General features: G+C 53.5%; 10 protein-coding genes across 10 annotated transcripts; 8 read left to right on the top strand and 2 right to left on the bottom strand.

Moving 5' to 3' along the window:
• Positions 1 to 498: 498 nt before the first annotated feature.
• On the top strand, positions 499 to 4,618 carry CC84DRAFT_1185388 (uncharacterized protein; the record flags this gene model as incomplete). Its single annotated transcript, XM_018180801.1, has 9 exons — positions 499 to 941; positions 987 to 1,297; positions 1,344 to 1,501; positions 1,550 to 1,852; positions 1,908 to 2,063; positions 2,522 to 2,653; positions 2,707 to 3,360; positions 3,412 to 3,538; positions 3,588 to 4,618. 9 exons carry the CDS (start codon positions 499 to 501, stop codon positions 4,616 to 4,618), a joined length of 3,315 nt encoding a protein of 1,104 aa, XP_018038930.1.
• A 392-nt stretch (positions 4,619 to 5,010) lies between these two features.
• On the top strand, positions 5,011 to 6,332 carry CC84DRAFT_1215049 (uncharacterized protein; the record flags this gene model as incomplete). Its single annotated transcript, XM_018182692.1, has 2 exons — positions 5,011 to 5,096; positions 5,234 to 6,332. The coding sequence occupies 2 exons, from the start codon at positions 5,011 to 5,013 to the stop codon at positions 6,330 to 6,332; spliced, it is 1,185 nt and encodes a 394-aa protein (XP_018038929.1).
• A 991-nt stretch (positions 6,333 to 7,323) lies between these two features.
• Positions 7,324 to 8,022, top strand: CC84DRAFT_582847 (uncharacterized protein). Its single transcript, XM_018186764.1, has 2 exons — positions 7,324 to 7,650; positions 7,739 to 8,022. The coding sequence occupies exons 1-2, from the start codon at positions 7,533 to 7,535 to the stop codon at positions 7,936 to 7,938; spliced, it is 318 nt and encodes a 105-aa protein (XP_018038928.1). The 5' UTR covers positions 7,324 to 7,532; the 3' UTR covers positions 7,939 to 8,022.
• Positions 8,023 to 9,917: 1,895 nt separating this feature from the next.
• Positions 9,918 to 11,666, top strand: CC84DRAFT_1085259 (alpha-glucosides permease MPH2/3; the record flags this gene model as incomplete). The annotated part of the gene is made up of 4 exons (XM_018174094.1): positions 9,918 to 10,121; positions 10,167 to 10,645; positions 10,695 to 11,395; positions 11,452 to 11,666. The coding sequence occupies 4 exons, from the start codon at positions 9,918 to 9,920 to the stop codon at positions 11,664 to 11,666; spliced, it is 1,599 nt and encodes a 532-aa protein (XP_018038927.1).
• A 505-nt stretch (positions 11,667 to 12,171) lies between these two features.
• CC84DRAFT_1162492 (uncharacterized protein) lies at positions 12,172 to 12,846 on the bottom strand. The gene is made up of 2 exons (XM_018178006.1): positions 12,809 to 12,846; positions 12,172 to 12,648 (listed from the first exon to the last, which is right to left on the bottom strand). Exon 2 carries the CDS (start codon positions 12,465 to 12,467, stop codon positions 12,234 to 12,236), a length of 234 nt encoding a protein of 77 aa, XP_018038926.1. The 5' UTR covers positions 12,468 to 12,648; positions 12,809 to 12,846; the 3' UTR covers positions 12,172 to 12,233.
• Positions 12,847 to 13,442: 596 nt separating this feature from the next.
• CC84DRAFT_1215047 (MFS general substrate transporter) lies at positions 13,443 to 14,981 on the top strand (the record flags this gene model as incomplete). Its single annotated transcript, XM_018182691.1, has 3 exons — positions 13,443 to 13,706; positions 13,824 to 14,319; positions 14,365 to 14,981. The coding sequence occupies 3 exons, from the start codon at positions 13,443 to 13,445 to the stop codon at positions 14,979 to 14,981; spliced, it is 1,377 nt and encodes a 458-aa protein (XP_018038925.1).
• Positions 14,982 to 15,310: 329 nt separating this feature from the next.
• On the top strand, positions 15,311 to 16,690 carry CC84DRAFT_583066 (glycoside hydrolase). Its single transcript, XM_018186765.1, has 4 exons — positions 15,311 to 15,739; positions 15,789 to 16,360; positions 16,418 to 16,467; positions 16,524 to 16,690. Exons 1-4 carry the CDS (start codon positions 15,639 to 15,641, stop codon positions 16,563 to 16,565), a joined length of 765 nt encoding a protein of 254 aa, XP_018038924.1. The 5' UTR covers positions 15,311 to 15,638; the 3' UTR covers positions 16,566 to 16,690.
• Positions 16,691 to 18,035: 1,345 nt separating this feature from the next.
• Positions 18,036 to 19,008, bottom strand: CC84DRAFT_583324 (uncharacterized protein). Its single transcript, XM_018186766.1, has 3 exons — positions 18,537 to 19,008; positions 18,389 to 18,486; positions 18,036 to 18,316 (listed from the first exon to the last, which is right to left on the bottom strand). Exons 1-3 carry the CDS (start codon positions 18,661 to 18,663, stop codon positions 18,083 to 18,085), a joined length of 459 nt encoding a protein of 152 aa, XP_018038923.1. The 5' UTR covers positions 18,664 to 19,008; the 3' UTR covers positions 18,036 to 18,082.
• A 1,216-nt stretch (positions 19,009 to 20,224) lies between these two features.
• Positions 20,225 to 22,267, top strand: CC84DRAFT_1085815 (uncharacterized protein; the record flags this gene model as incomplete). Its single annotated transcript, XM_018174119.1, has 1 exon — positions 20,225 to 22,267. The coding sequence occupies one exon, from the start codon at positions 20,225 to 20,227 to the stop codon at positions 22,265 to 22,267; it is 2,043 nt and encodes a 680-aa protein (XP_018038922.1).
• A 394-nt stretch (positions 22,268 to 22,661) lies between these two features.
• Positions 22,662 to 23,411, top strand: CC84DRAFT_1257398 (catalase; the record flags this gene model as incomplete). The annotated part of the gene is made up of 1 exon (XM_018184728.1): positions 22,662 to 23,411. The coding sequence occupies one exon, from the start codon at positions 22,662 to 22,664 to the stop codon at positions 23,346 to 23,348; it is 687 nt and encodes a 228-aa protein (XP_018038921.1). The 3' UTR covers positions 23,349 to 23,411.
• Between the last annotated feature and the right edge of the window lie 1,131 nt (positions 23,412 to 24,542).

Below are 24,542 nucleotides of genomic sequence, written 5' to 3'. Positions count from 1 at the left end.
TTACTTCACATGGCGTTTTACTCTGCATTTTTGAACGATGAGACGCCTTCCCCACGGGGGTAAAGAGCTATTGCCCATCGTAAAAATCATCAGTGGAGCGAACTCACGTATAAAAGGCCCTTATCGGGAATGGACAGCAGAGCACAATCGAATCGCCCCTCTTTGTCCCCAGTCTTGGCGGCGACGATGTGTGGAACGCCCACCCTTTGGGTGGGGTGCTTGACGACGGGTCTGGGTAAGGCCGGGCATTGGAGGTTTGCTTCGGGCCAAATTGAACAGAATCTTCAGCAGACAAGTCGAGTGATCTTGCTATTACGTATCTGTTATCAGGCCGGAATGAGGCCGGAAACCATTCCGGCCACGAGATATAAGCGCGAGTTTGGGAGCCTCAAATGCTCGGCCATCGAGTACAAGAGTCGAAATTCGACACTAACGACCTAGATACTTTGTCACCTGATTTTTTAATCCTACCCAAGATCCTACCCAAGATCCTTCACCATGTCGGTCGACATGTTCGAATTTCCCGTCTTGGAGGATACCCGTCCCAAGGACCGATCCCTTCCTGCCTTCATGGTCTCGACTACCAGAGGCTTCCTCCCACGTCAGGAACCACTGGAGAGACTCCCAGTGGAGTTCGAGGCTGTAGAATCCTTGCTCCAACGCATGCCTATCAAGACGCTATCAGGGGAACCTGGTTTGCTTGCGAAGTTCACCTTCGGCGACACTCTCGACAAGGAGCTACCAGACCTCAGCGACGAGGTAGAGAAGTATCGCGATGATCTAGTCGTCATGAACGCTTTGTACCGCGATTACTCGTTCTTGGCTTCAGCATACTTGTTTGAGCCTTGCCATGAAAGGTTCCTCAAAGACGAACCATACGGGCTGGGGAGGCAGAAGCTGCCTCGTAGTATCGCGTTGCCGATTGTCAAGGTTGCTGAGATGTGAGTTGACCCCATCATTCAAACTCTCCACCTGACCTTCATCAGCGCTGGTTTCAAGCCGTTCATGGAGTATGCAGGCTCATATGCTCTCTTCAACTACCGCCTCCAGGATCCCGATAAAGGCCTAGAGTACGACAACCTACGCTTGATCCGTGCCTTCGAGCATGGGCTTGACCCTTCGTCCTCGGAGGCTGGGTTTGTGCTGGTGCACATCGCCATGGTGAAGGAGTCTGGCCCGCTCGTCAAAGGCACGGTCGAGATGCTCGAGAGCTGCATCGCGAAGGATCGCGAGAGGTTTGACGATGGACTGAGGACAGTGGTAGATGGATTGAAAAACGTCAATGCAGTCATGAACAGTGAGTGACTTGTCTTGTGCAGCTGTGCATATCTGACGACTTGCAGCGATGTGGAATCGCAGCAAACCGCAGAGCTACACGCACTTCCGCACTTTCATCTTTGGCATCACATCGCAGTCCATGTTCCCCAATGGCGTCATCTACGAAGGTGTGAGCGAGGAGCCCATGTCGTTCCGAGGAGAGTCGGGGGCAAACGACAGCATGGTAACGGCACCAAATCTTCTACTCGGTTCCGTTTCTAACGCGGCACAGATCCCTCTCTGCGACAACCTGCTTCAGATCAAGATGCCGTCGACACCGCTTACAGAGATCCTCCAAGACTTCCGGCAATACCGGCCGGGCAACCACCGCGAGTTCCTCGAAGCGGTACGCGGATGCGCTGAAGCATCAGGCGTCAGGGACTTTGCTCTGTCCAGCCCCATCTCAGCCGCTTTGTATCTTCAGGCGTTGAACGAGGTCCGGGATTTCCGGTGGCGTCACTGGTGCTTCACGCGGGAGTACATCCTCAAGCGCACGATGCACCCAACTGCGACGGGTGGAAGCCCCATTGTCACGGTATGTTGAGCTTGCTATATGGTGTGGTCGCGAGGCTAAGCTGACGATGACACAGTGGCTGCCCAACCAGCTGCAGGCCGTGCTGGAGCAGATGGTCGACACGGCTGCATACTGCAAGGGAGTGCATGGGGTCGACGACATCATGGAGACGGCGTGCAGCCAGCGGGAGACGCTGAAGAAGGAAGTAGCGAAGTACTGCGGCGAACGCGGGGTCTCGACGCCCTAGGGCCATACAAACAGCAAACATAATTAGACTTGCTTGATGCATCAATAGATTCGCCGTGGGCTCGTCTCGCGGCCCCTGCTTGAGCCCTTCTCGTACTGCGCCCTTGCGCGGCGGGTGGACCCACTTGTGAACACGACCCGCGAGCCTTTCGTGTGCAATGGAATCACGCAGGCGGCAAATCAGGCAGTGGCAATTGCACTGTCTCGAACGGGGCTCGTGACGGGCGGTTGACTCGGTCCCTGCGGTGGTGACATGTTCAGCAGTCACGCCGTCATGCGGCTACAGTATGACTGTTGCGCTATCGATAGCTGCGGGCGACTAAATACCCCAGAGCCCCACGCCGTCGCCCGCAGCACGACGCCATCGCATCGCTCTCCATTCGCACGCCCCAATGCTAGCTGCAACACGTCTCATGGAATACCCGCGTCCAATACGAATAGCAGCATACCGGCGAATACGACACACGACCACCTGAAGGCTCGCGGCACACCGCAGCTGCCGCGGCAGACGACCACAGCATGGCCTCACGCCACGCGCCCAAGCAGAGCCCCATCGACCGGCGCAAGGGCGAGAGTGTGCGTTTCCGGACATGCTTCTGCCTGGCGCTGTACGACACTGACACGTGCAGGCCCTCAGCGACTTCGCCGACTACGTGCAGAAGCAGCAAGCTCTGCGCCGCCCGCCAGGCCAGACGCCCGCCGACCTGGAAGAGCACGACGAGCTGAGCATCCTCGACGAGCTCGGTCTCTCCGACGATGCGACCCCCGCACTCCCGCTGAAGACGCTGCTCCTCGACCCCGCAGACGGCAATGTCGACAAGCTGGCCGAGTACATCGAGGGCCGCCTGGCCGAAGGCCACGGCGAGGCTCTCTTCGATCTCGGCCTGGAGGACAGCGGCGACTCGATGGCCTTCTCCGTGACGGACTGGGAGTCGGCGCTGGCAAGAGTGGGCGCCGCGTGCGACCAGACCAAGGCCGACTACAAGCTCCTCATGACGAGGAATGTGGGGGCTGATCCCGAGCTCGAGGTCGGCCCCAGGGACGCCAAGGACACGGGGGCGAGCGGGAAGCTGATTCTGCGCAGACGGCCGGAGAGCGTCGACGATGTTATCGAGACGCGGATTGCCGTCGTGGGTAATGTGGATGCGGGCAAGAGCACCATGCTTGGCGTGTTGGTCAAGGGCGGCCTGGACGATGGGCGTGGCAAGGCGCGCGTCAATCTGTTCCGGCACAAGCACGAGATTGAGAGCGGGAGGACCAGCTCGGTGGGCATGGAAATCATGGTGAGTTTGCTGCATCATCGAGAGCGGTAGAGCCGTGTTCACACTGCATAGGGCTTCGACAGCAAAGGCGACGTGGTTGTATCCAACGTTGCCGGGCGCAAACTGACCTGGGAGGAGATTGGCCGGAGATCCGCAAAAGTCATTGGTTTCACCGACTTGGCGGGTCACGAGAAATACCGCAAGTTCGATGCACGACGACCCATGCTGCAAGCTAACTCTGTGCTCAGTCCGCACCACTGTCTTCGGCCTCCTTTCCAGCGAGCCGAATTATTGCCTTCTCATGGTTGCAGCGAACAACGGCCTCGTCGGCATGTCCAAAGAGCATCTCGGCATCGCCCTCGCTCTCAACGTCCCTGTCATGGTCGTCATCACAAAAATCGACATCTGCCCGCCCCAGATTCTGGAGCAGACGATAACACAGTTGACCAAAATCTTGAAGTCTCCGGGCGCGCGCAAAATACCCATCTTCATCAAGAACAGAGAGGAGTGCATCAACACCGCCACTCAATTCGTGTCAAGAAGAATATGCCCCATATTCCAGGTCTCTAACGTCACAGGCTACAATCTCGATCTCGTCCGGACGTTTCTGAATATCCTGCCCCACCACGGCAACTACAATAGCTCTGCGCCTCTAGAATTTCACGTCAACGATACCTTCTCCGTCCCCTTCGTCGGCACTGTAGTCTCAGGCGTTGTGAAATCCGGCGTCATACACACCGGCGACACCATTCTCATCGGGCCAGACTCTCTCGGTCAGTTCACCACCACAAAGGTTCGCTCGATCGAGAGAAAACGGATACAAGTCCCCGGCTGCTCTGCTGGCCAATCCGCCTCTCTTGCGCTGCGCAACGTCCGCCGCAAAGACGTCCGCAAAGGCATGGTCGTACTCCACAAGAACGACCCCGCCACCGGCGCCGAGCTGACCCCCAAGGTCTTTCGCGAGTTCGTCGCCGAGGTCCTTATCCTCTCCCACGCTACAACCATCAAGACAAAGTACCAGGCAATGCTGCACGTGGGCCCTGTCTCGCAGACGTGCGCCATCATCGACATCGATAGGAATTACATCCGCACCGGCGACAGAGCGCAGGTCGCGTTCAGGTTTGTGCAGCGGCCGGAGTATCTTACGGTGGGCGATCGGATTCTGTTCAGAGAGGGCAGGACAAAAGGGCTGGGCATCGTGAAGAGGGTCGGGTATGATCCGAAGCAGCCGCTCAATCCGGAGGCGCTGAAGGAGGAGAAGAAAAGCGAGGGTGGGTGAATCTGCGGAGCTGCTGAGGTGGAAGATTACGATAGACACGCGCATTCATGGCGGTACGCTGTTGTATGTTATAATTGCATCTTTCAGGGCGGTCAAGGGTGAAGTTACCTGCCGAGCTCGTGCCACAATGTCACTACACACGTGCACCTGCATGTCACCGCTGACGTTGCATGCTCCCTCTAAGCAGGTAGTCTTCCGTATACAGTATACTTGGTGCTTTCTCATACCTTCCGCTTGTTCTACTAAGCATTCTATTTAAAGATCGCTTGGGTGTAGATGGGGCCCGTGCCAAGGACTATACGAGGTACTCGAGCCCTTGGTATGAGTCTTGGGTGACTCTACACATCGTTTAAAGCCGGGATTCAGCCTTGTTTAGGAAGTTCACGCACACGATGAGAGATATGGACGTTGCAGACGCGAGAAGTTTACTTGTGGTGGAAGAACAGGCGAACGTGGAGGAGTTTGAGGAGAACGAGATGTAAGTTGCGATCCTCTACATTTCCAAGCCCTGGTATCGAGACCCATAGCCTACTTAGTACCCGCAAGGGATCACTGTTCTCGGTCCTTTGTCCTGATACTGGGTCACACTTCAAGAACGCACTCTGATGCTCGCAGAACGCGCCGCAACCAGCAAGACTCGCCTCTCCTGCGCCTGCCCACCGAAGTACGCGAGCGCATTTGGGCATTCGCTTTTGGCTGCCGAACCATTCATGTAGAAGTAGCTGGTGAATTTGTCTACGAAAGAGGAACGCGTCGCCGCGTGTTTGGCGCACCACGCATCGCTTTCTACCCTTGCCACGAGTACCTCTCTGAGCACGCCATGTACGAGCTCAGTCTCCGCGGCGCCAGCCTCGACAATCCTGGGCTCTACGCCGCAGAAGAGCTCTACAACCGCGCCTGGAAAGAAAAAGGCGTCTGGCAAACCTTTGGCCGTGCAGGGATGCATGATGCCTGCATCGCATGGTGCCAGCCTCGCCCTGTCCCCGAACCCTTCGGCCCACCGCCCATATGCAAGCAAATCCGCACCGAAGCCACGCGCCCCGCCTGGCGCACCACAAGCTTCGCGTTCACTGATGAAGACTCGTTCGGCTGGTTCGCGAGACTCGTGCCCGAAGCGAATCGCCGCCTCGTAACCCAGCTCACCATCCGCGACAAAGGCTTCCGCTATGCGGACCAGTGGAGGCGCTGGCACGCCTCCTTCACGCCCGCGACCCTCGCTGCCCTGCCCTCCCTGCAGGGCATCCACCTCATCCTCAACGAGTCGGTGTGGTACCGCAGCCGCGGCCTGCCGCCGTCCCTCCGCCCAGACCCTTCCTCCCTAGATATCATGCACACCTTCCCCGATGCACATGCTCACATCGTGGGACTCGCACGCCTCCTCCGAAAGCGCAATCTCCGTCCTGAGCGCACCACCGTGTTTCTACCGCAGTCATTTTTGTACCGCCCGCGCGAGGTGGACAGGGAGGAGGCGAGTACCTTTATCCCCGGAACGAAGAATTATGTGCCTCGGGATGATCCGCACGCGAGGTGGCTGTGTAAGCCGTGGCGGTGGCACTTGGACGCGGGAGAGATGGTGCAGATTGCGCGGGGGGTCAGGGAGGTGTTGTTGGGGGGTGGGGAGGCCGGGGACGAGATGGTAGAGGAGGAGTGGGGTGTGAGGGTGAGGATGCCAGTGTTCACGGGGGATAACATGGCTATGTTTGGGAGGTATTGAGTGGGATGTTAAGGTAGCGGACGGAGAGGGTGGAGGCGGCTAGCAGGGAGATGGCGAGGTAGTTGGTTGTATTGTAGCAAGTGATGGCTTTATCGGGCTGTTACCGTCCTACTTCCAGACGAGGAATACTCTTTCGAGGTGCTAGATGTTACGATTGTTGCAAAGGATACGATGTGGTCGGTTGCGTGACGCAGTTAGCCACGATGCCATGTGCAAATTATACCCTTTCAATAGTGAAGTCTCCTATCATGGTGGCGGTCCGTGTCGTCAAGTTTGCAACACTGCGTGTTCAAGTTAGATAGATCGATTCGCATCCCTAATTTACCCATCACTCCACTGCTTGCACACACCTGCACCGCGCCTCAAACCCACGCAGCAAACAGGAATCCATACTGCACATGTATTCCGCCATCGAGCTCATTCTTCGGTGCCGTGTATTACCCATTAGGCTGTACCCTTGCAAAGTAGATCCTGCGCGTTACCGTTAAGAGCGACACGAGCATGGCCCTTTGTGGCGCAGCGCGGCGACTCGTCAGGGACTTTACCTGCTATGAGGAAATTGAGCACCACAAGAATCTGGAGCGAGACGTTGATAGGGCTAGGATATGACGATCTTCGCTGCATGTAGGGCGGCGTGACCAAGGGCGGTTGGCATGGAACCGTGGGGTAGGTCGGTAGGACAAATACTTGTGTGGCTCCGCCCTCCCGATCCTCATATAGATGTGGACTTTTCTGCCTTTATTGGACCCCTTTGAGCCCTCGATTGCAGTGTCCTTCTCCATCCGTCCAGCGTCTTGGTAGCAGGGAAATAGTGCAAAAAGCAGGGTTGAGCCGGCTGGTTGCAAACTTATTGCTCTCCTACTTTGAGCACTGTTCTGAATGCTTTCATCTTCTTCAATCTCTTCCTACTCTTCTTGGTATTGCTACCAAAAACTCTCCACCGAGGATCTTATTGCTGTTACCAACGTCCGGTTCCTGCGTCGAGTGCAGAGGGTTGCAACTTGTCACGATGCCACTGGAATGAGTGTTTCCGCGACTGAGACCGGGTCAATTGAGATATATCGGGCGGCCACGTACAAGGACTCAAATGCTATGAGCAGAGCATTTGGCATGGAAATATACCGATGCGATCTCTAGTGTGTTCCATGGCTACTTCCACGATCTACACGGAGCAGTATCCAGGCGTACTTCGACTGATGGATGACCACCAAATCTAGCGCTAGTTTCGTGCGTCGAATCCAGCCTGACGATGTGGCTCATGTCGAAGCCGGTGAGATGGTTCCGAACACTCTACAGATGCCGTTTCTCATCTCAGTAGGTCCGTATATTGTAGGCGTTGAGGTGCGGAACTTCAGCACCACAATAGCCAAGTATTGATGCGCGGACGGTTGCTGACGGTCAAACAGAGATGAGGTCTCCCAGATGTGAAGCCCGGGAGTCGACGACTGCGGGTGGTGACACGCGACAACGATGCAACTCCCCGTGGAGAGATGGTGGAGCCGGTCTGGCGCTGTGGAGACGATCTCGCCACGCGTCAGTCGACCTCGACCCAGGCGCGTCTTCTTGTCCGCATCCACAGTATCCCCCCGCGCCTTGCGCCTTGTAGCCTGGCCAACACCAGTAACACACCCGCCGTGAAGGTCGGACCCGACTCCGTTTCATCGCTTCCGCATTGATGGAACGAAGTCAAAGGCAACCGCGTCGCTGGCTCCGTCGCGGGGCTCACGAACTGGACTCTCTAGCGTCCATTGAAGGACCTATCCTGAAGGAGACATGCGCCCGACATTCCCAATGCCCGCGGCTTCGAATTCAACAGATCTGTACATGACTACAAGTCTACAGCAACGGGCTATGTTTCTAGCGAGCCGCACGAGACCAGAACGCCGTCCTGCAGCTACTGAGCGCCACCTAGCGCGTGGCCGAGAATTAAGCATTCGAAGCATGCGGCGACGGCGCCACTGCGAGGGGATGCGCCATGGCTTCCTGGAGCCGGTTCGCTTATCAATACGTCTACACATGAGCCGATTTACCCACCGGCACATCCTTCCAACAGTCATGGCACCACATACTCGTCGGTGCCGGTAATTCAAGCTCTCATGGTACGAGGTGCCTCGCAGACTGTCGAGACCAACACGGTGACATATGATTCTGGAGCAACCCGGGGCTCCACAACGCCCCGACGCCCGGATCTACGCCTCCGATTGCGCGACGCCGCATGCCTAGGCAACATGTGGAACCGTATCCGACAACCAAGGACGACGGATCGTTTCGGAATGCAAGGCACGAGTCAAGACAGCCCATGAGCCGCACAGTTTATTCCAACGCCCGCGGATGGGGTAACGAGCCGCAAATTAGGTACTTCGTATGGGACATGCTGCTGCAAACATGCACAACGGTGGGCATGATTCGCGATGTCCCCACTTTGCGACATACCGCTTGTCCACAAACGCGCTGAGGACAATGCTCGCCGCCGCCACATGCAAGCTGCAAGTATCGCTGTCCAACCTCGCTTCGTTCCAGGGAGTCGATGACCCTGCAGTGTTTTTGTCAATCATGTGGAAGTTCTGATGCTTTGATGGTCTCTAGCGTGCCGCTATGCGACCACCGCCCCAGGACTCCAGTCCTTAAGCGCTTACGTGAAAAGGCGATTGGACCGAGTTGAGTTCCGCACGTGGGCGATTATTGGATCTGAGATCCTGGCGCTGTATCGTACGTACAGGTACAGACATTCGAAAGGTTCAGGGATCTGGCCGCGTCAATGTTCGCAAAGCCCTCGCTAAGATCAAATCTAGCCATCCTAGTTGGCTGTAGCTGAATAGACTTCCCGGGGAAGGTTGCTCGCGGACGCAGTGGACGCATCTAGATAACACTGTCCTTTTCATACGGAAATTGAACACAGCGTCGCGGCTTGTATCAAGAGGCAATGGAAGGACTTGCATCGGCCCGCGGACCAACGTGCGTTGGATTGATCCGTCTGTACGGCTCACCCGCATACTGGTAAAGCGAGCCATCTAGGGTGTGTATCTTCAGCATCGTATCCACTACTACCTTGTCGTCAATGGCGCCACTACTGTACTGTTGCCCATTTCGCCGCAGGATCGTGTTCTTCAGTCCTCCTGTCCCCAAGACGCGCGAGAGGATAATCCAGAGCCAAAGGCCCAAGGTGCTTCATGGATCGGACATCGATAGCCTGGTCTTCGGAGCAGGTGAGATTGCAAGAAGCGCTTCTACAAGCATTTCACCCTGCTTGGCTTGTCTATCTTGCTCGTCTTGGGAAGGATGCGGGGATGCTCGCTGCAACAGGGATGGCTTCCGATGGTGCTCAGGGCCCACGGGGTAAATAGCCTCGGCCCTCTTTACCCCGGACTAATATTCTCCACCAACAACGAGACGCGCGCAATGAACGGCGGCGCCACAAACGACTTAGCATGCGGGGAGTCTGGCGCGCTCGTACCGCGGGCCCGGGGCATAGCTCTGCGCTGGGGTTAGCGGCAGATGCTGTCGTGCCCTACTTTACCTGCCCTTGCCCCCTCCACTCACGCAGGTCATCTGCATACCACTCCCAATTGCTGGGCACATCGAAAAATGGCAGCTACCGCAGACCAGGACGTCGAGTCCAAGATCCAGCACAATGTGCACCAGGATGTCTACGACGAGAAGGCCGGCATCAACACCTTCAAGGCGGATGCCATCGAGGCTGAAAATGCCGAGTACAACATGACGGTCTTGGAGGCTGTCCGGGCATACCCCATGGCTTCATTCTGGGCGTTTGTCATGTCTTGCACCATTGTAAGTTTTTATTCGAACTCTCGATCATCATCGCTAACCGCTCAGATCATGGAATCTTACGATGTCTTCCTCATGGGCAATTTCTTGGCCTTGCCTAAATTCATTGAAGATTTTGGCGTCGTGTCCCCTCTCACGGGCCAGAAGGTTGTTGAGGCCAAGTGGCAATCGGCTTTGCAGGTTTCTGGCCAGCTTGGTGCTCTCATTGGTGTGTTTCTCGCAGGTCCATTGACCAGCAGGATCGGATATCGGTGGGCCACGTTGACCGGGCTCATGCTCCTGAATGTTTTCATCTTTGCGATGTATTTTGCCAAGAGCTTGCCCGTTATGTTCGTCTCTCAGCTACTCGAGGGCATTCCGTGGGGTATCTTCATTGCCAACGCACCTGCGTACTGCTCGGAGATTGTGCCACTCAGGCTGCGTGCCCCTGCCACACAGATGCTGCAGATGTTCTGGGCCATTGGAAGTATCATCGTCGGTGCTGTGACCTACCACTACAACGACATCAACGCAGAAGTCGCATACAGGTGAGTCGCTTGGTCCGGGCTATTGAGAAATCGACTGACCCAATTTCAGGATTCCAATCGCGCTGCAGTGGATGTTTCCCACACCCCTCGCTATCCTCATCTTCCTGGCACCAGAGTCTCCGTGGTGGCTGGTTCGTAAGGGTCGCACTGAAGAAGCTGCCAAGTCGGTCGAGCGCCTCGGAAAGAAGTCCACAGTCCATTCCAGTGAGACGGTCGCTATGATGAGGCGTGTTATTGAGCTCGAGAAGAGCGAGAAGAAACCCAACCACGTCGAACTTTTCAAGGGCACCGATCTCCGACGCACCCTCATCGTTTGCGGTGTTTACGCCGCGCAGAATTTGACTGGTAACCTTATCGCCAACCAGGCCGTCTACTTCTTCAAGCAGGCCGGCATGAATACCGAAACCGCTTTTGCCCTGGGTCTCATTACATCAGCTCTGCAGATGATTTTTGTCATGCTCTCGTGGTTCTTGACCACTTACTATGGTCGCCGATCCATTTATCTGTGGGGTTCAGCCGGCAACTGTGTCCTGCTGATCGCGCTCGGTATCGCGGCTTCCGTTGGCGGCGGCAAGGCGGCAAGCAATGCGCAAGCATCCCTCGGTCTTATCGTTTCGGTGTTGTTCACTCTCGGTCCAGCGCCCGCTTCGTGGGTCATCATCGGAGAGACATCTGCCATCCGTCTCAGGCCCCTTACCACCGGTATGGGTCGTGCCACCTACTACATTGTGGAAATTCCTTGCATTTTCCGTAAGTTCACCATCCAGTTGCCTCGACGGCAATCAAAGCTAACGTATTATGAACAGTCGCTTCCTATATGCTCAACGTCGATGCGGCTAACCTCGGCGGCAAGTGCGGTTACGTCTGGGGTGGTACCGCTTTCTTCTGTCTCGTTGTTGCCTGGTGGGGTCTGCCTGAGATGAAGGGTCGCTCGTACCGTGAGATCGACATCATGTTCAAGCGTCGCATCCCTGCACGCAAGTGGAAGAAGACTGACATCAATATCAACGACGACGAGTAGTGAATGGTGTGCGCGACATCTATTTACATGATAGAGCAGGAAGAGGAAGTGGAGGCGCGACACCAGCGCAACGTTTGAGCAGTAGAAGATCGAGGGTCATGTACCTGCTATATCGCATCTCACCATATTCCATCATGCCGAATGATGTATAACGTGCATATTCAGATTTCTTCGTGAAGCCCTTTGTAATGTTGTGCTGGGTTGCAAAAGCCCGCGCAACCGGCAGCAGCTTCTGCCGCACTGCCCACAATGATGGATCGATGTTGCGGGCTGAATGTGACAATGGGAAAGGAGCATTTGTGCCAACTTCTATCAATATAAGAAGCTTCATGTTCACCACGCTGGTAACAATCCTAACCGTTCACAGACACTGTGAAGGGTAACAAGGATGGCTACATGACTTGTTTCAGCCAGCAAGTCAATATCAGAACCACTGCAAATGCTGGGTCAGTAGACGTTGACAGACAATAAAATAACTACTGCTGTTCGGTGGTGCGTGTGGATACAACTCTCCGGCCGTGTCGTAATGCATTCAGAGTCATACCCATGCCGTTGCCATGTTGTATGCTAGTACTGAGACTTTTCTTCAAGCTCTTTACCTGCAAAAGACAGATCACTTGCACCGACGTTGGGGAACAAGAGGAGCTTGAGGATCTTGCACGTCGTTTCGGGGACAACAGCTAGTGATTCCCTTATCCGACGACCTGAACATAGACCGGTTTTTGGAGCAGTTTGAACAAGGTGGGACTTCAAAACCACCAAAGCAAAACACGGACACTTCGACTGCGCCCACTGGATCATGTTGCAAAAACGCGAATACCAAGTGGCGTGCACCGCCGCAGCTGATGTAGTGTTTGTTGCAACAAATTCAATAATAAGACGGAAACCTATTTGGGTTTCAACATCTGTTATCGCTGGGAAGGCGCAAGCCAAGATTTCCACGGCCTCTCATATTGAGCGATACAGTCTGTTGCACTAGAGTGTACGTAGGCTCCTACGCTTTGGGCAGCCGCGCACTAGGCCGATGCGGGCGCCCGCTACTACCCGAGACGACCTCGACCACTCTTACACCGCATTATGGTTCTTGCGTTGCTTTATTCCTGTATGCGAAGCCACTGTTACTGATGCGCGCCACTTTCTAGTTCGTTCGCATATCCGTTCCTTGCCGGAGAATTCGTGGTCCTGTTATTGCAACACCATACAAGTGGGGCATTGCGTGCTCCAGGTTTGGCAATGTCGTCAGCCTGAAAATTCCCCGTTGTTTCAGCGTTTCGCAAGGCACTCAATGAGTCTCCATACCTATACTTATGGCGTTCGTGTTTGTGGTTCAATGGGAGAGCTCTTGGCGAAAAGATGCCTGGTGTATAGAGTGCTGGTTGCCATCGAACGGTACTGAGACAGGGACGTTTATCGACAACAATCCTGGGCTTGCATTCTCGGCACATCTCTACGGCTTTTAACCAGAGCTTAATTGCAGCCACCCGCCTCTAGTGCGGCTCCTGATGATCACTAGGAACGTAACCCTGCCCGGCGTTGTGGAGACACAAAGTTGATTGAACTCGAGAAGCGAATGATCGTCCTACGTTTCATGTGCTAGGTTGGAGTCCTAAAAATTCTGCCATATCGCATTCGCCATGGGTCTTGACGTGCTTCGGTGGAAGACGAAATCGGGCCCTATCTGTTGTATAAAATTTCGGAAACGGTGCTGAATCGGAGGGACCGCGTTCCTTTCTATGCCCAGTATCAGTCCTTTGAACCCAATAACCTAGCACTGAAATGGTACTACAAAGGTTGAAGACCATCTATCGGTCGGTTCTGTTTCAAATCGTCATCGTTGGACTCGTAGCCTTTTGCGAACCCGGTATCTGGACAGCATTGAACAACCTGGGAGCTGGTGGAAACGCCAAACCATTCCTCAACAATGCCGCTAACGCGTTGACTTACGGGCTCATGTCCATCGGCTGCTTCATCTCTGGAGGAATCTCGAACAAGATCACAGCGAAATGGACTTTGGTCATTGGTGCTGCATTCTATACACCGGTACGCAGTCCTGGGACTCCGAATGGTGTTTCTTCTGTCACTACTGTCGGAAAGCATCAAGTCACCCAGTTCCTCCAAGTTTTGACTTTTTTACTAACATTTGCCTGATACTTGTAGTACGCTGCTGGCCTATACTGCAACAACCGGTATGGCAACGAATGGTTTATGCTCCTTGGTGCTGCGCTTTGTGGAATCGGTGCATCCATGCTCTGGGCTAGCGAAGCAGCAATTGCGGTCGGTTATCCGGAAGACAAGAAAAGAGGCCGATACGTCGGCATCTGGATGGGCATTCGTCAGATGGGCCCGTTGGTAGGTGGAGCTATCTCTCTGGCACTCAACGTCAAGACCAAGGAGAAGGGCAAAGTCACGTACACCACCTACCTCGGCCTCGTTGCAATCTCATCACTGGGCGCTCCTTTCGCCTTATTGCTTTCGCAACCACAGAAGGTAAACCGAAGTGATGGCACGAAGATTCCTTACATGAAGAAGACAACCTTCAAGACGGAGGCACGCGCTATCTTCAGACAGCTGAAGAACCCGTACATGCTCTTGCTGATCCCCGTTTTCCTGGCTGGGCAGTTCGGCGTGACCTATCAAGGCAACTATCTTACCAGTAAGTTGTTGAAGCTCTGAGGCCAACAAAGCTGATCCATTAAAGCATACTTCACCGTCCGATCTCGTGCCCTAGCCTCCTTTCTTACCGCCGTCGTCGGCGCCCTCGCCAATCTCCTCACTGGAATCGTCCTCGACCTGCCCCAATTCTCAAGACCCGCAAAGTCTAAAGCCGTCTACATCTTCGTCCTCGTCACAGTAACTGCCTCGTGGATCTGGAATGCCGTCGTCCAGACAAGACTCACCCGTATGGCCGACGCACCTTCCTTCGACCTCGGCGACGGCCCCTTTTTCAACTCTGCCTTCACAGTGTACATGTCCTTCCGCTTCTTCTACGAGATCCTACAAACATACATCTACTGGCTCATGGCGGAGATCAAGGGTGCGCAAGGCGACGGCGACGTTTCGCGTACGACAGGCATACTGAGGAGTTGGGAGAGCATTGGTAGTACTATTGCTTATGCCATTGGAGCGGTACATATCCCGAACCAGACGCAGATGATCGTCGGGTTTGCGCTGTGGGCGTGGACTGTGCCGTTCACGCTGATGGCGGTATTTGGGGATTGGAATAAGGGTGTGCCGAAGAACGGGCTTGGGAGCGATAGCGAGAGCGAGAGCGATTTGGAGGTGCAGAGGGTCGTGACTGCTGATCAAAAGATTTGAGCGGCAACTATGGTACTCAGAAGACTTGCCGATGGGTTTGGAATAATCCTTCGCGCAAACGGGCTCTCGAATGCGAGAGAGGTCCTGAACTCCATCCGTTCATTATACAACAATTAGAATAATTAATTTTCTAGATTCCCAGAAGGGGAACGACGTTTGCTTCGATTTTCCATCAAGCAGCTGAGACACCGTGGATACACTTCTCGCACGTATGAAGCTTTCCTCCGACATCGATCGTCCATAAATGTATCGAAGTGAACGACGAGTGAATACGAACTATCGATTTGGTTTACCCCATCCACTCGAATAGTGGTTAAAATGCCATCTCATCAAGCTTTTTCCATGCCGCTATCCTGCCAAGGGATGAACCGAGGCGCATCCCGGTCGCAACAAGTATCGATTCGGCTATTGTCTAATTTATCTGCGACCAGGCCAAGAGAACAGAATAAACGAATCCATACACACTTGCTTGGGTAGGAGCCGCTTCTGGCAGGTCGAAGCTTTCCAATTGCAGTGGGCATAGGCTTGTCCGATGCCGTATTCCACGGGGTGTATTGTTCCGACAACACTATACCATGATGTTTTGTTATGAGACCTTGAACATAAGAGGCTCTCGTAATTTCTTCTTTTGAGCCATTATATCGAGTCTAACTCGCAATGATGCTCACCGTCGCTATCGCTCTCGCCGCACTGAGCGGCACTTCGCTCGCTCACGGCGGTGTAACGTCATATCTGATTGACAACAAGAACTACACAGGGTAAGTCCACGTACCGGGTATCCTCCAAAGTCGCTAACCTTGAGGCAAGCTACGTGTGGTACGACCCGTATGAAAGCCAGCATGACTTGATCCAGCGCTCCTGGCACATGAACCCGCTCAGTGACCCCGCATCGACCAACCTGACTTGCAACAACAAAGGGCTCGCTGTACCCGGAACTTTCCATGCCTCTGTCACAGCCGGCAGCACCATCAGGGCAACATGGCTCACACCCGACGGCTACGGCTGGCCGCATACGCTCGGCCCTATGGTAGCGTACATGGCGTCTTGCGGCGAGGATTGTACGACCATCACCGACACTTCTTCGCTCAAGTGGTTCAAGATCGCGGAAGAGGGTCTACGCGCTGGGTACGCCGTTGGCGAGGAGGACGGCTGGTACCAAAACGATCTTTGGGAGAACAGGCGCACCGAGTATTGGAATGTGACTGTGCCAGCGGGCTTAAAGCCCGGACGCTACATGATCAGGCATGAGATTATCATGCTTGAGTTGAACCCGGTGCAGTTTTATCCAAATTGCGCACATTTGGAAGTTGGCGGGGAGGGTGACAGCGTGCCCAGTGATGAGTTCTTAGTCACGTTTCCCGGGGCGTATTCATTGAAAGGTAAGTGCTGTTATTGTCAGGAGAATGGGGACGATTGCTTGATACTGATTGTTGTAGACCCTGGGATCGCGATTTCTGGAAAGGTTCGCGGTGACAAGACAACAAAGGTGCGTGCATGCGCCGTAACTTTCTTATGTGGAGTTATGACTAACTTCGTAACCAGAACTACACTGTACCTGGACCGAAGGTCTGGAAAGGGGAATGAGAAAAATGTGGAGAGCAAGAGATGTTCATGGCGATATTGGTTACGACGTCCTAATTCTATGCTCAATGAATCTACTAGATCAGATTGGTGACGATGGTAAAGATTCATTTTGGAGGAGAGCTCCAGTGCTGCAGTACATGATTGGAAATAATGCTTACCTGCCAATCTACGTATTATGCTGTACTAGCTGATACTACAGGGCTACAAAACAATTCACTAACCAAAAATCGCGTAAAGGAAAGGCAACAGTCATGGATATGACAAGGATGTCATCAAAAAGTTCATTGATCCAAGTTCATCATTAGCATATGCACGGTATTTGGAGTATTGCCTATCATGGATACCAGCGTAAAGAGATACAAACACCGTGACAGTGTACACTAGATAGACTGAACGAGAATTTGAGTTAGTAGGCATTGCTATCGACATACGAAATATCGAGCCTGCATGGCCGATCAGGGTACACAGTCGAGAAATGTTCCTCTGCTGATATTGGCCTCCATAATCGCGCTGTGAAGACCTAGGCCGCAGAGGCATCAGAAAAGTGGCTCATGAGCATGACTGAATGCGAGGAGTGCCAAGAATCAACAACTTCCAACGGGATATTACCAACCCGGCAGTGCCAAATCAAGTGCAGGGCCGGATAGAGTTCGCGATAACATAGCAACTTTGCTCACGAGTCTACAAAAGAGAAAACGCAACAGAATTCAGTCTGAGCGACCTTCTCAGTATGAGACTTGGTATCGCGAGAATCTGGGGTAAAGGCGCAGGGTCACGTGGGCTGCCGGAAGTTCGTCACCCATAAGTAGAACAAACAAAATAGCCTTACGGGAGTTGCAAAAGCACCTCGCAAACCTAGAATAAGACAGGACTAGATCCAAAGGTCGTGATGACGATAGGACGATAAGACCGCAGAGCTGAGGACTATGGGCACGTGAACCCAACCAACCCATTCATTAAGGAGGTAGATGGCCAGGCCGACACATGAATAATAGTCACCCTTCGAAATGTCGTGTTTTTAAACGCTTTCCTAAAGCAGATACGTGTAAATTTTCCTACATCAGATGCAATGGTTCCCGCAATATGCATGGCACACAGGCCTGAGGGCACGGGAAGGCGGGCCCAGCGCTGTGGTATTTATCGCCGAGCAGTTTGTAGATCAGGGGCCCACGGGAACGACATGATCGCGTGCTTGCGACCATGCTGTTGGGTCAGGGACGCGGCAGTACAACGCGCTTGCATGCAAATGACGTGCTCGCTTGGCGGATTTGACGACGACATCGCTCCCGGGAAGCCTCTAGCCACGTTAAAGATTGCTATTACCATCGTTTCCTGAGCTGACACTGGGGTGGAATGAGCTGTGGATGCCCACGAACGTAAGAAAGTAGGTTGGGCAGGCATGGAGCACCAAATGTCAAAATGCGCATGTCGAGGATCATTGTAAAAGGAATATTGAGTCTCATGGATCATCAATCTTCATTCATTATGATGGTCATATACTCTGACTATCGATGTCTCTATATATCAGGAATGGCTGCAATAGCCTCAACCTCGATCAAGAAGTCACCAGGTAGCTTTCCAACCTCGACAGCTGTCCGCGCTGGCTTTGGCGTAGGAAGCATCGCCCCATAGACCTCATTCATGGCTGCGTAGTCACTCATGTTGGCGAGGAAGACAGTGGTCTTCATCACGTAATCCCACGAAGTGCCGGCCTCCTCAAGAGTGGCGGCAATGTTCTTGATCACCTGGGCCTAGAATTTGTTAGTACATGTTTCACAAAACTCATAGCATGAGATGCAGTAAGTTAATGAAGGCCTCCGTACAGTTTGTGCTTCAATCCCGCCCGCCACGATGGTCCCATTGACAGAAGGTACTGTGCCCGACGTGTACACGATGCCTTTGCTTGTCCAAGCTCCGCCGGCTTTCCCTCTCATCAGTAAATGTCTTTGACTACAGAAGTGTTCGACAGACAGAGTATAGGACCCTGAGTGCCTAGGTAGGTCACTACGGGCTGTTCTGCGAGCTTCGGAGTCGGCTTCGCCAAAGCAACGCCTGCTGCCACTAGAAGCGTGGTGAGAACTGAAACGAATTGAACCATGTTGATGCAAGCTAGGATCAGGAACTGATAGGTCTGAAGAAGTGATTGTGCACTCCGACCACAGGACCCTCTCGGTCTTATAGCTGCATTTCCGTAATTCCTCACTCAGCCCCAAGGCTACTCTGGTCACCAAGCGTCCCACCCAAGCCTTCCTCCCCTTACGCCCTTCCAGTGTATCCGAGTTCGCTCGACATATCCAAGACCCCATTCTACAGTTGTTGACAACGCGAACGTCTGGGCACTCTTGGCTATCCCGACGGCCAGGGAAATAGCGAGCGGAACGTTCTTTCGGCGGTTATTGTTATCTTGGTTTCCCATGATTGAACCGACTTCGTGGGGTCGCGCCGATAGACCGAGTCAGTGTGCCATCCTACGCGCGGAAAACGCGCGCATCTTCTCGACTCTCATTCGCGACGGCCGCGTGGCAGGCGTATACATGCGGGGTCTATCTGTGCGCGAAGATGCGTGGTGGGCTTCGGATGTCCGATAACGTGCAACACGTAACGGCGGGAGGGCGTTCTGACGTAAATTAAGATAAAGAATTCGTGGTATACGAATAAAGATAAGGCGTCGACGCCGTGAGATCTGGCGAGTTTAGCGCGGTCAATTGGCGTCAGGCTAGCCGCTTCTGGTGTAAGACGGCTCGCTACGATTACCACGCAATGCCGTTAGGTGTATGGTTTGACGTGCCTACCCCAGCCCACGACAGTGGTTCCACCCATCCTCGCTGGGGATTTCTGAAGTGGACCCAAACTGCACCTCGCCACCCGAGCGGATAGCTACTAAGACCCGGCCGAGATTTAGTTCCCAGAAGGGCCGTTTGTGTGGGGTCTTTACGCGGAGTCTAGCCTGCAAGTGAACCATTCGAATGTTCTACGAACTACCACTCGGAATACCGCGCACACACAGGACGTGTACTGTATACCTAGTGCGCACAACGTACAGCCTCAGAACAGATATCGTAGTACTTATGCCGTGCACATGCTCCTTCCTTTGACATATCGTTAGCTCCTTATATTGATATCTAGTCGGTTTCCTTGATCTCAAATACACCATTTTGCTGAGCCCGCTTTGGCAGGCGTAGTATCGGAGTAGAGAGATAACAAAGTCACATCGGAGTGCCGATCTCCACACGCGCCGAAAAGGCCTCACCATGCACCTCCGCGCTACTGCCCACTGAGCAGCCATCGCTTAAGCAAGACGAGGATATTGACCACGGCCAGTCACCTGAAAGCGGGAAGTTGATGACTCGATACCCCATTCTTGGAATTGCAGAGTCTTTGGAGGCTCCTTGGCAGGATTCTACAGTCTTATCGCGAAAAGATCAAGTCAGCACAGGCCTGAATATGTGGTAATAGAGCGACAGTGTCTATCAAAGGGCGTGCAATTGCCGCATAACTCCGACATTATGGGACATCGGCGTCGTGAACATCGAGCCGACATTCTTGCGAAGCCGCGCGTAGGCGACTTTGCAGACATACAAATGGGTGCGACGATCCTTTCAATTTGAGATCACACCGACTTCTTCCTTCATACCCCAGTCGTCCTTACTGCAGCCAAGATGAAGGGTATCCTCAAAACTTCGTCCGCTGTGCTCTCTGTTGCAGGTAGCGTGGCTGCTAGTCCCGTCAATGGTCGTTCGGACATCATCACCTTCAAAGGCCCTTTCCAAGTCTCATCGGACTCTGTTCACAATGTGCATATTGGATACGGCGATGAGTCCTTCGAAGGAGATGTCCAAGTCGTCTACGGAGCATGTGACATGTCCGGTAGCCATGAACGACACCACGAGCTTGGATCAACCTTTTTCAGACGCGACGCCCGTCCAGAACGCTTAGTCTGGCTCGTCCCAGATGAAGCTATCCATGGAGGCTGCCTTCACGCATATTCTGGATCTTCCCTTATCGGCCGCTCAGCACCTATTGCTATCACAAGGAACTTCCGGAAACGAGAAGACATGTCCAAGATCTCAGACTGGAGCGGTCCATGGTTCGATGGCGTCGCATACATGCAGAACAAAGCCAACAACAACTCGTTCGTCGCGGTTGAAAAGAGCAAGAAGATCGCAATTGTTGGCGGAGGCATGTCCGGCTTGTTGACAAGCCACCTACTCACATCCGTCGGAATCAACGACTGGCACATTACCGAGAGCTCCCAGCGTATCGGAGGTCGTATCAGGACCAAGTACCTTGCCAACACCACGCCTGATCAATATCAATACCAGGAGATGGGCCCAATGCGATTCCCCGTCAGCACTAAATACACTGACACCAACGAAACGCTCGACATCAACGACCACAAGATGGTGTTTCAACTCGCGGATACACTCAACAAGTTGAACGGCAACGGTTCGTCACTTACAGTCAACTTTATTCCTTGGATCCAGTCGAGCCCGAACGTCCCCGCCAACTCAAACGGATATCGGCTGCCGAATGGTCGGATACCTAGCGCAGCTCAGATCAAGGCCAATTCCAGCTTGGTCTTACCTGCAGCCAAGCCTGATGACTATGATGAGGAAGTCGTCACGAAAGCTGAAGACGCACTCTCGGCGTTCTACGACGAGACTCCGGAGCGCTTGAGGAATGCGTCTCTCAACATCTACAAGGCTCACAAGGAGGCCATCGAGAGGGGCCTTTTCCACTGGTCCGAGGCTGCTTACCTCCGGTACCACCTCAACATGAGCCAGGACATGGTTGATTACGTTGCTGGTTCGGGTAGCGACCCGATGTGGGATTTATACGACTCTGTGTACTTCGGAGCCACCACCTGGCGAACAATCGACAAGGGCTTGGAGTCGCTTCCTCGCGCCTTCTACCCTCATGTCCAAGACAAGCTCACTCTTGGTCGCAAGATCGATGGCATTGTGTACAGCAACGACACTGGAAAGGTCACTCTTACTTGGCGTCAGAACCAGTTCGCAATGGAACCTGAGACAGAGGAATACGACTATGCAGTCGTTGCAGTGCCTTTCTCAAAGGTCAGGACTTGGTCACTCCCGAAGTACTCTTCTCTCTTGACCCGAGCCATCCAAACCATGAATTACGCGCAGTCCTGCAAGGTTTCACTCCGATACAAGACCCGCTTCTGGGAGCATTTGGACGAGCCTATCATCGGCGGCTGCGGCTCAGTCGATATCTACGGCATTGGCTCCGTCTGTTACCCTTCCTACCAGATCAACTCCACTGGGCCCGGTGTTATCCTTGCTTCGTACAGCAGTGGAACTCCGGCGCGCTCGCTCGCTGCGCTCAGCACCGAGGACCACGTCGCCCGTGTACAGAGAGCCATGGTCGAAGTCCATGGTGATATTGCTGCCGAGCAGTTCACCGGAGCGTTTGAACGGCAATGCTGGGAGGTTGATGAGCACCAGGCTGGTGCTTGGGCTGATCCTCTTCTCGGCCAGCAGGATCTTTACCTGCCGGCCTATTACAAGACTGAGGCCAACACCATCTTCATTGGTGAGCACACCAGCTACACGCACGCCTGGATTTACTCGGCCCTTGACTCGGCGGTCCGCGGAACGACGCAGCTTCTGCTTGACATGGGTCTTGTCGATGAGGCCAAGCAGATTGTGGAGGAATGGATGGGTCGGTGGATCAGCTTGTAGAACATTCGCCCACCTAGTATAGATAGAGAAGAGTAAATACTCAATGAATATTAACGTAATATCTGCACACATCAAATGAGCTTTCGGACTGGTCTGCGTACCCTGACATACGTGGAAGTGATGCTTCAGGGTTTTATTGGGAATTAGGCGATATCTTCCGATAAGCCTGGAAAATTGGAGAGAACTTTTTGGCCGCGTTTGAAGAACAGGTTTGGAAGTATTTTGCCGTAATTGGATGAAAGTAGTAGGTAGGTACGGCTACGGGTCGAGGCTGTCGAAATGGATGACGTCACCGTTCATTCCCTTCTATTCAGACTAAGCAATACGAGAAGCGCGCGTCCTGTGACACTTTAACAAGATTCACACAGGTTTCTAAATTATCCAAAGGCCAAAGATGGATGACGAATGGCAAACCACCGCTTTGGGCTCCCGCCACATGCACAACCGTGTCCAGAACAAATCTTCTCGCAAATATCGACCTTTTGATGTGCACAAGACGTTCGGCAGCTATTCATGCAAGTGGGCAGCAGGGAAACGCAGAGACGACAATCATGATGATGAAAACGATATTACATTGGAGCTGTACCGCTTGAGCCCGCATGGAGAGGGTGTTCTTGGCGAAATTCGTTTCCCGCGTGCGCTCGACGCGGCAGTCGTTCTATCCGGAAGCAGAGCAAGTCTAGATAAGACGGTGCGAGGAATTGAAGTCGATTCGGACGAGGAGGACGATGAAGAAACGCAGAGCGAAGAGAAAAATGAATCTGGCAGCGATGAACGCGATGCTGAGGATCCCGTGGATGATCGCGAGTTCGAAGAAGAGCCGGCGCGGTTCAGGAAGTTTGAAAAGAACAGTTTCCGAGAGCCCAAGTTTTGGATCCGCTGGAATGGCATGACTGAGGGAGCTGAGGTCGTGACGAGCGACTTGGGCTACGTGGTTTTCTCGGGAAACGAGTGTCGAAACTTCAAAGGAACCATTACATGCGAAGCGCTAGGTTGGAAAGATGCTGCCATCAGTGGGCGCAAGGTCTCGGGCAGAGCGCCTTCCGATGTACCAATTAATTGGAATGGAAAGACTTTGTGAGTTCCGATCTTAGTCTATATACTGAATAGGTTTTGGTGCTCAGGATTCTTTTCTACTCAACCTCCAGCACCATGGTATTTTCACGAGCCCCAGTCCAACAATACTAGCAGTCCTTATGCACTATATAACGGCAACGTTGTGAATGCGCTTTCGTAGGGCCTCGTTCATGGACGTCGTATATGCAGATTACTATACACAGATATTGAGGCAGTTGGCAATGTGCGAGAACGACGTTAAGTCTATAGTGTATCAGCACAGTGAGAAGTCCGGCAAGTCAACGGAGCATACATGTGTCTTAAACCAATGCCGAAATCTCAGTCAAGTGCAAGTTTGCACATGTACCCGACGTATGTGGCAAGGGAGTCGAGTTGGGCACCCCGACCCTGAGACTTGCATACCAAAGAAATTGTGATTTCGTATTAAGACTAGATATCCTTTACCGGCGTGGCTTTAAAGACAGAGGCAAGAGCATAAAAGAGTAGAACGGACGACATGTACCTTCTTCCACCTCCACGATGTTTACCATTATAATCTCCACCAAAGAGACCTTGAACAATCGCGCACATATCATTTCAACTGTTCCAGATTAGATAACAGAATCAAGCCTTCGACGCATACCCCCGGGTCGTCCGCGATGTCGAGGTCGGCGCGACTCATGTCGCACTCCCATCCTTCTGGACACGAGAAATAGCCCCGCGTGCCGCAGATCTGGCGGGTGCATCTGCCTGGGCTATCAGCGATTCGTGGGTCCACGCCCGTCATGTCACAAATCCATCCCTGACTATCACAAACACATGCTGTTAGCTGGTTCTGGATCCTTTGGAGGTGCCGATGGAAGATTGACAGAATATGAGTGGTATTACGTACGGACACTTCACCTTGCCGCGCGTATTACACAGATCTTGAATGCAGCGCCCTTCGATAGCGGCGCGACCGCTACCGCTGTAATCGCAGGTCGAGTACAGTGGGCAGACGCCATTGGTGCAAAACCTTGGAATGCAGATTCCGTTCCCGGACGCCTTGCCGTTCGCAGCACAATACGAGCCGATAGGACATCTCCCCAGCTTGGGCCCGCACACCTTGGGACTGATTTCGATGGTTCTCTGAGCATCCGTGCTGAAGATTGTGAGCAAAATGACAAGTGCTACACTCGTGAGCGGCATGATGCAAGCCACAGCGTGATCTTCGTTTGAC

This window comes from Paraphaeosphaeria sporulosa (assembly GCF_001642045.1).
Source record: "Paraphaeosphaeria sporulosa strain AP3s5-JAC2a unplaced genomic scaffold CC84scaffold_3, whole genome shotgun sequence".
Classification (NCBI taxonomy): domain Eukaryota; kingdom Fungi; phylum Ascomycota; class Dothideomycetes; order Pleosporales; family Didymosphaeriaceae; genus Paraphaeosphaeria; species Paraphaeosphaeria sporulosa.
Note: the sequence above shows the minus strand (reverse complement) of the source record. Positions and strands in the feature narration are given on the sequence as shown.

Coding starts and splice junctions, on each gene's coding strand:
- CC84DRAFT_1162492 (XM_018178006.1), bottom strand. CDS start 12,467: ATGATCCAGTGGGCGCAGTCGAAGTGTCCGTGTTTTGCTTTGGTGGTT.
- CC84DRAFT_582847 (XM_018186764.1), top strand. CDS start 7,533: ATGACCACCAAATCTAGCGCTAGTTTCGTGCGTCGAATCCAGCCTGAC. Junction 7,651..7,738: donor GCCGTTTCTCATCTCAGTAG/GTCCGTATATTG, acceptor ACGGTCAAACAG/AGATGAGGTCTCCCAGATGT.
- CC84DRAFT_583066 (XM_018186765.1), top strand. CDS start 15,639: ATGATGCTCACCGTCGCTATCGCTCTCGCCGCACTGAGCGGCACTTCG. Junction 16,361..16,417: donor CGGGGCGTATTCATTGAAAG/GTAAGTGCTGTT, acceptor TGATTGTTGTAG/ACCCTGGGATCGCGATTTCT. Junction 16,468..16,523: donor GCGGTGACAAGACAACAAAG/GTGCGTGCATGC, acceptor CTTCGTAACCAG/AACTACACTGTACCTGGACC.
- CC84DRAFT_583324 (XM_018186766.1), bottom strand. CDS start 18,663: ATGGTTCAATTCGTTTCAGTTCTCACCACGCTTCTAGTGGCAGCAGGC. Junction 18,487..18,536: donor CACTCAGGGTCCTATACTCT/GTCTGTCGAACA, acceptor TGAGAGGGAAAG/CCGGCGGAGCTTGGACAAGC. Junction 18,317..18,388: donor GCGGGATTGAAGCACAAACT/GTACGGAGGCCT, acceptor AACAAATTCTAG/GCCCAGGTGATCAAGAACAT.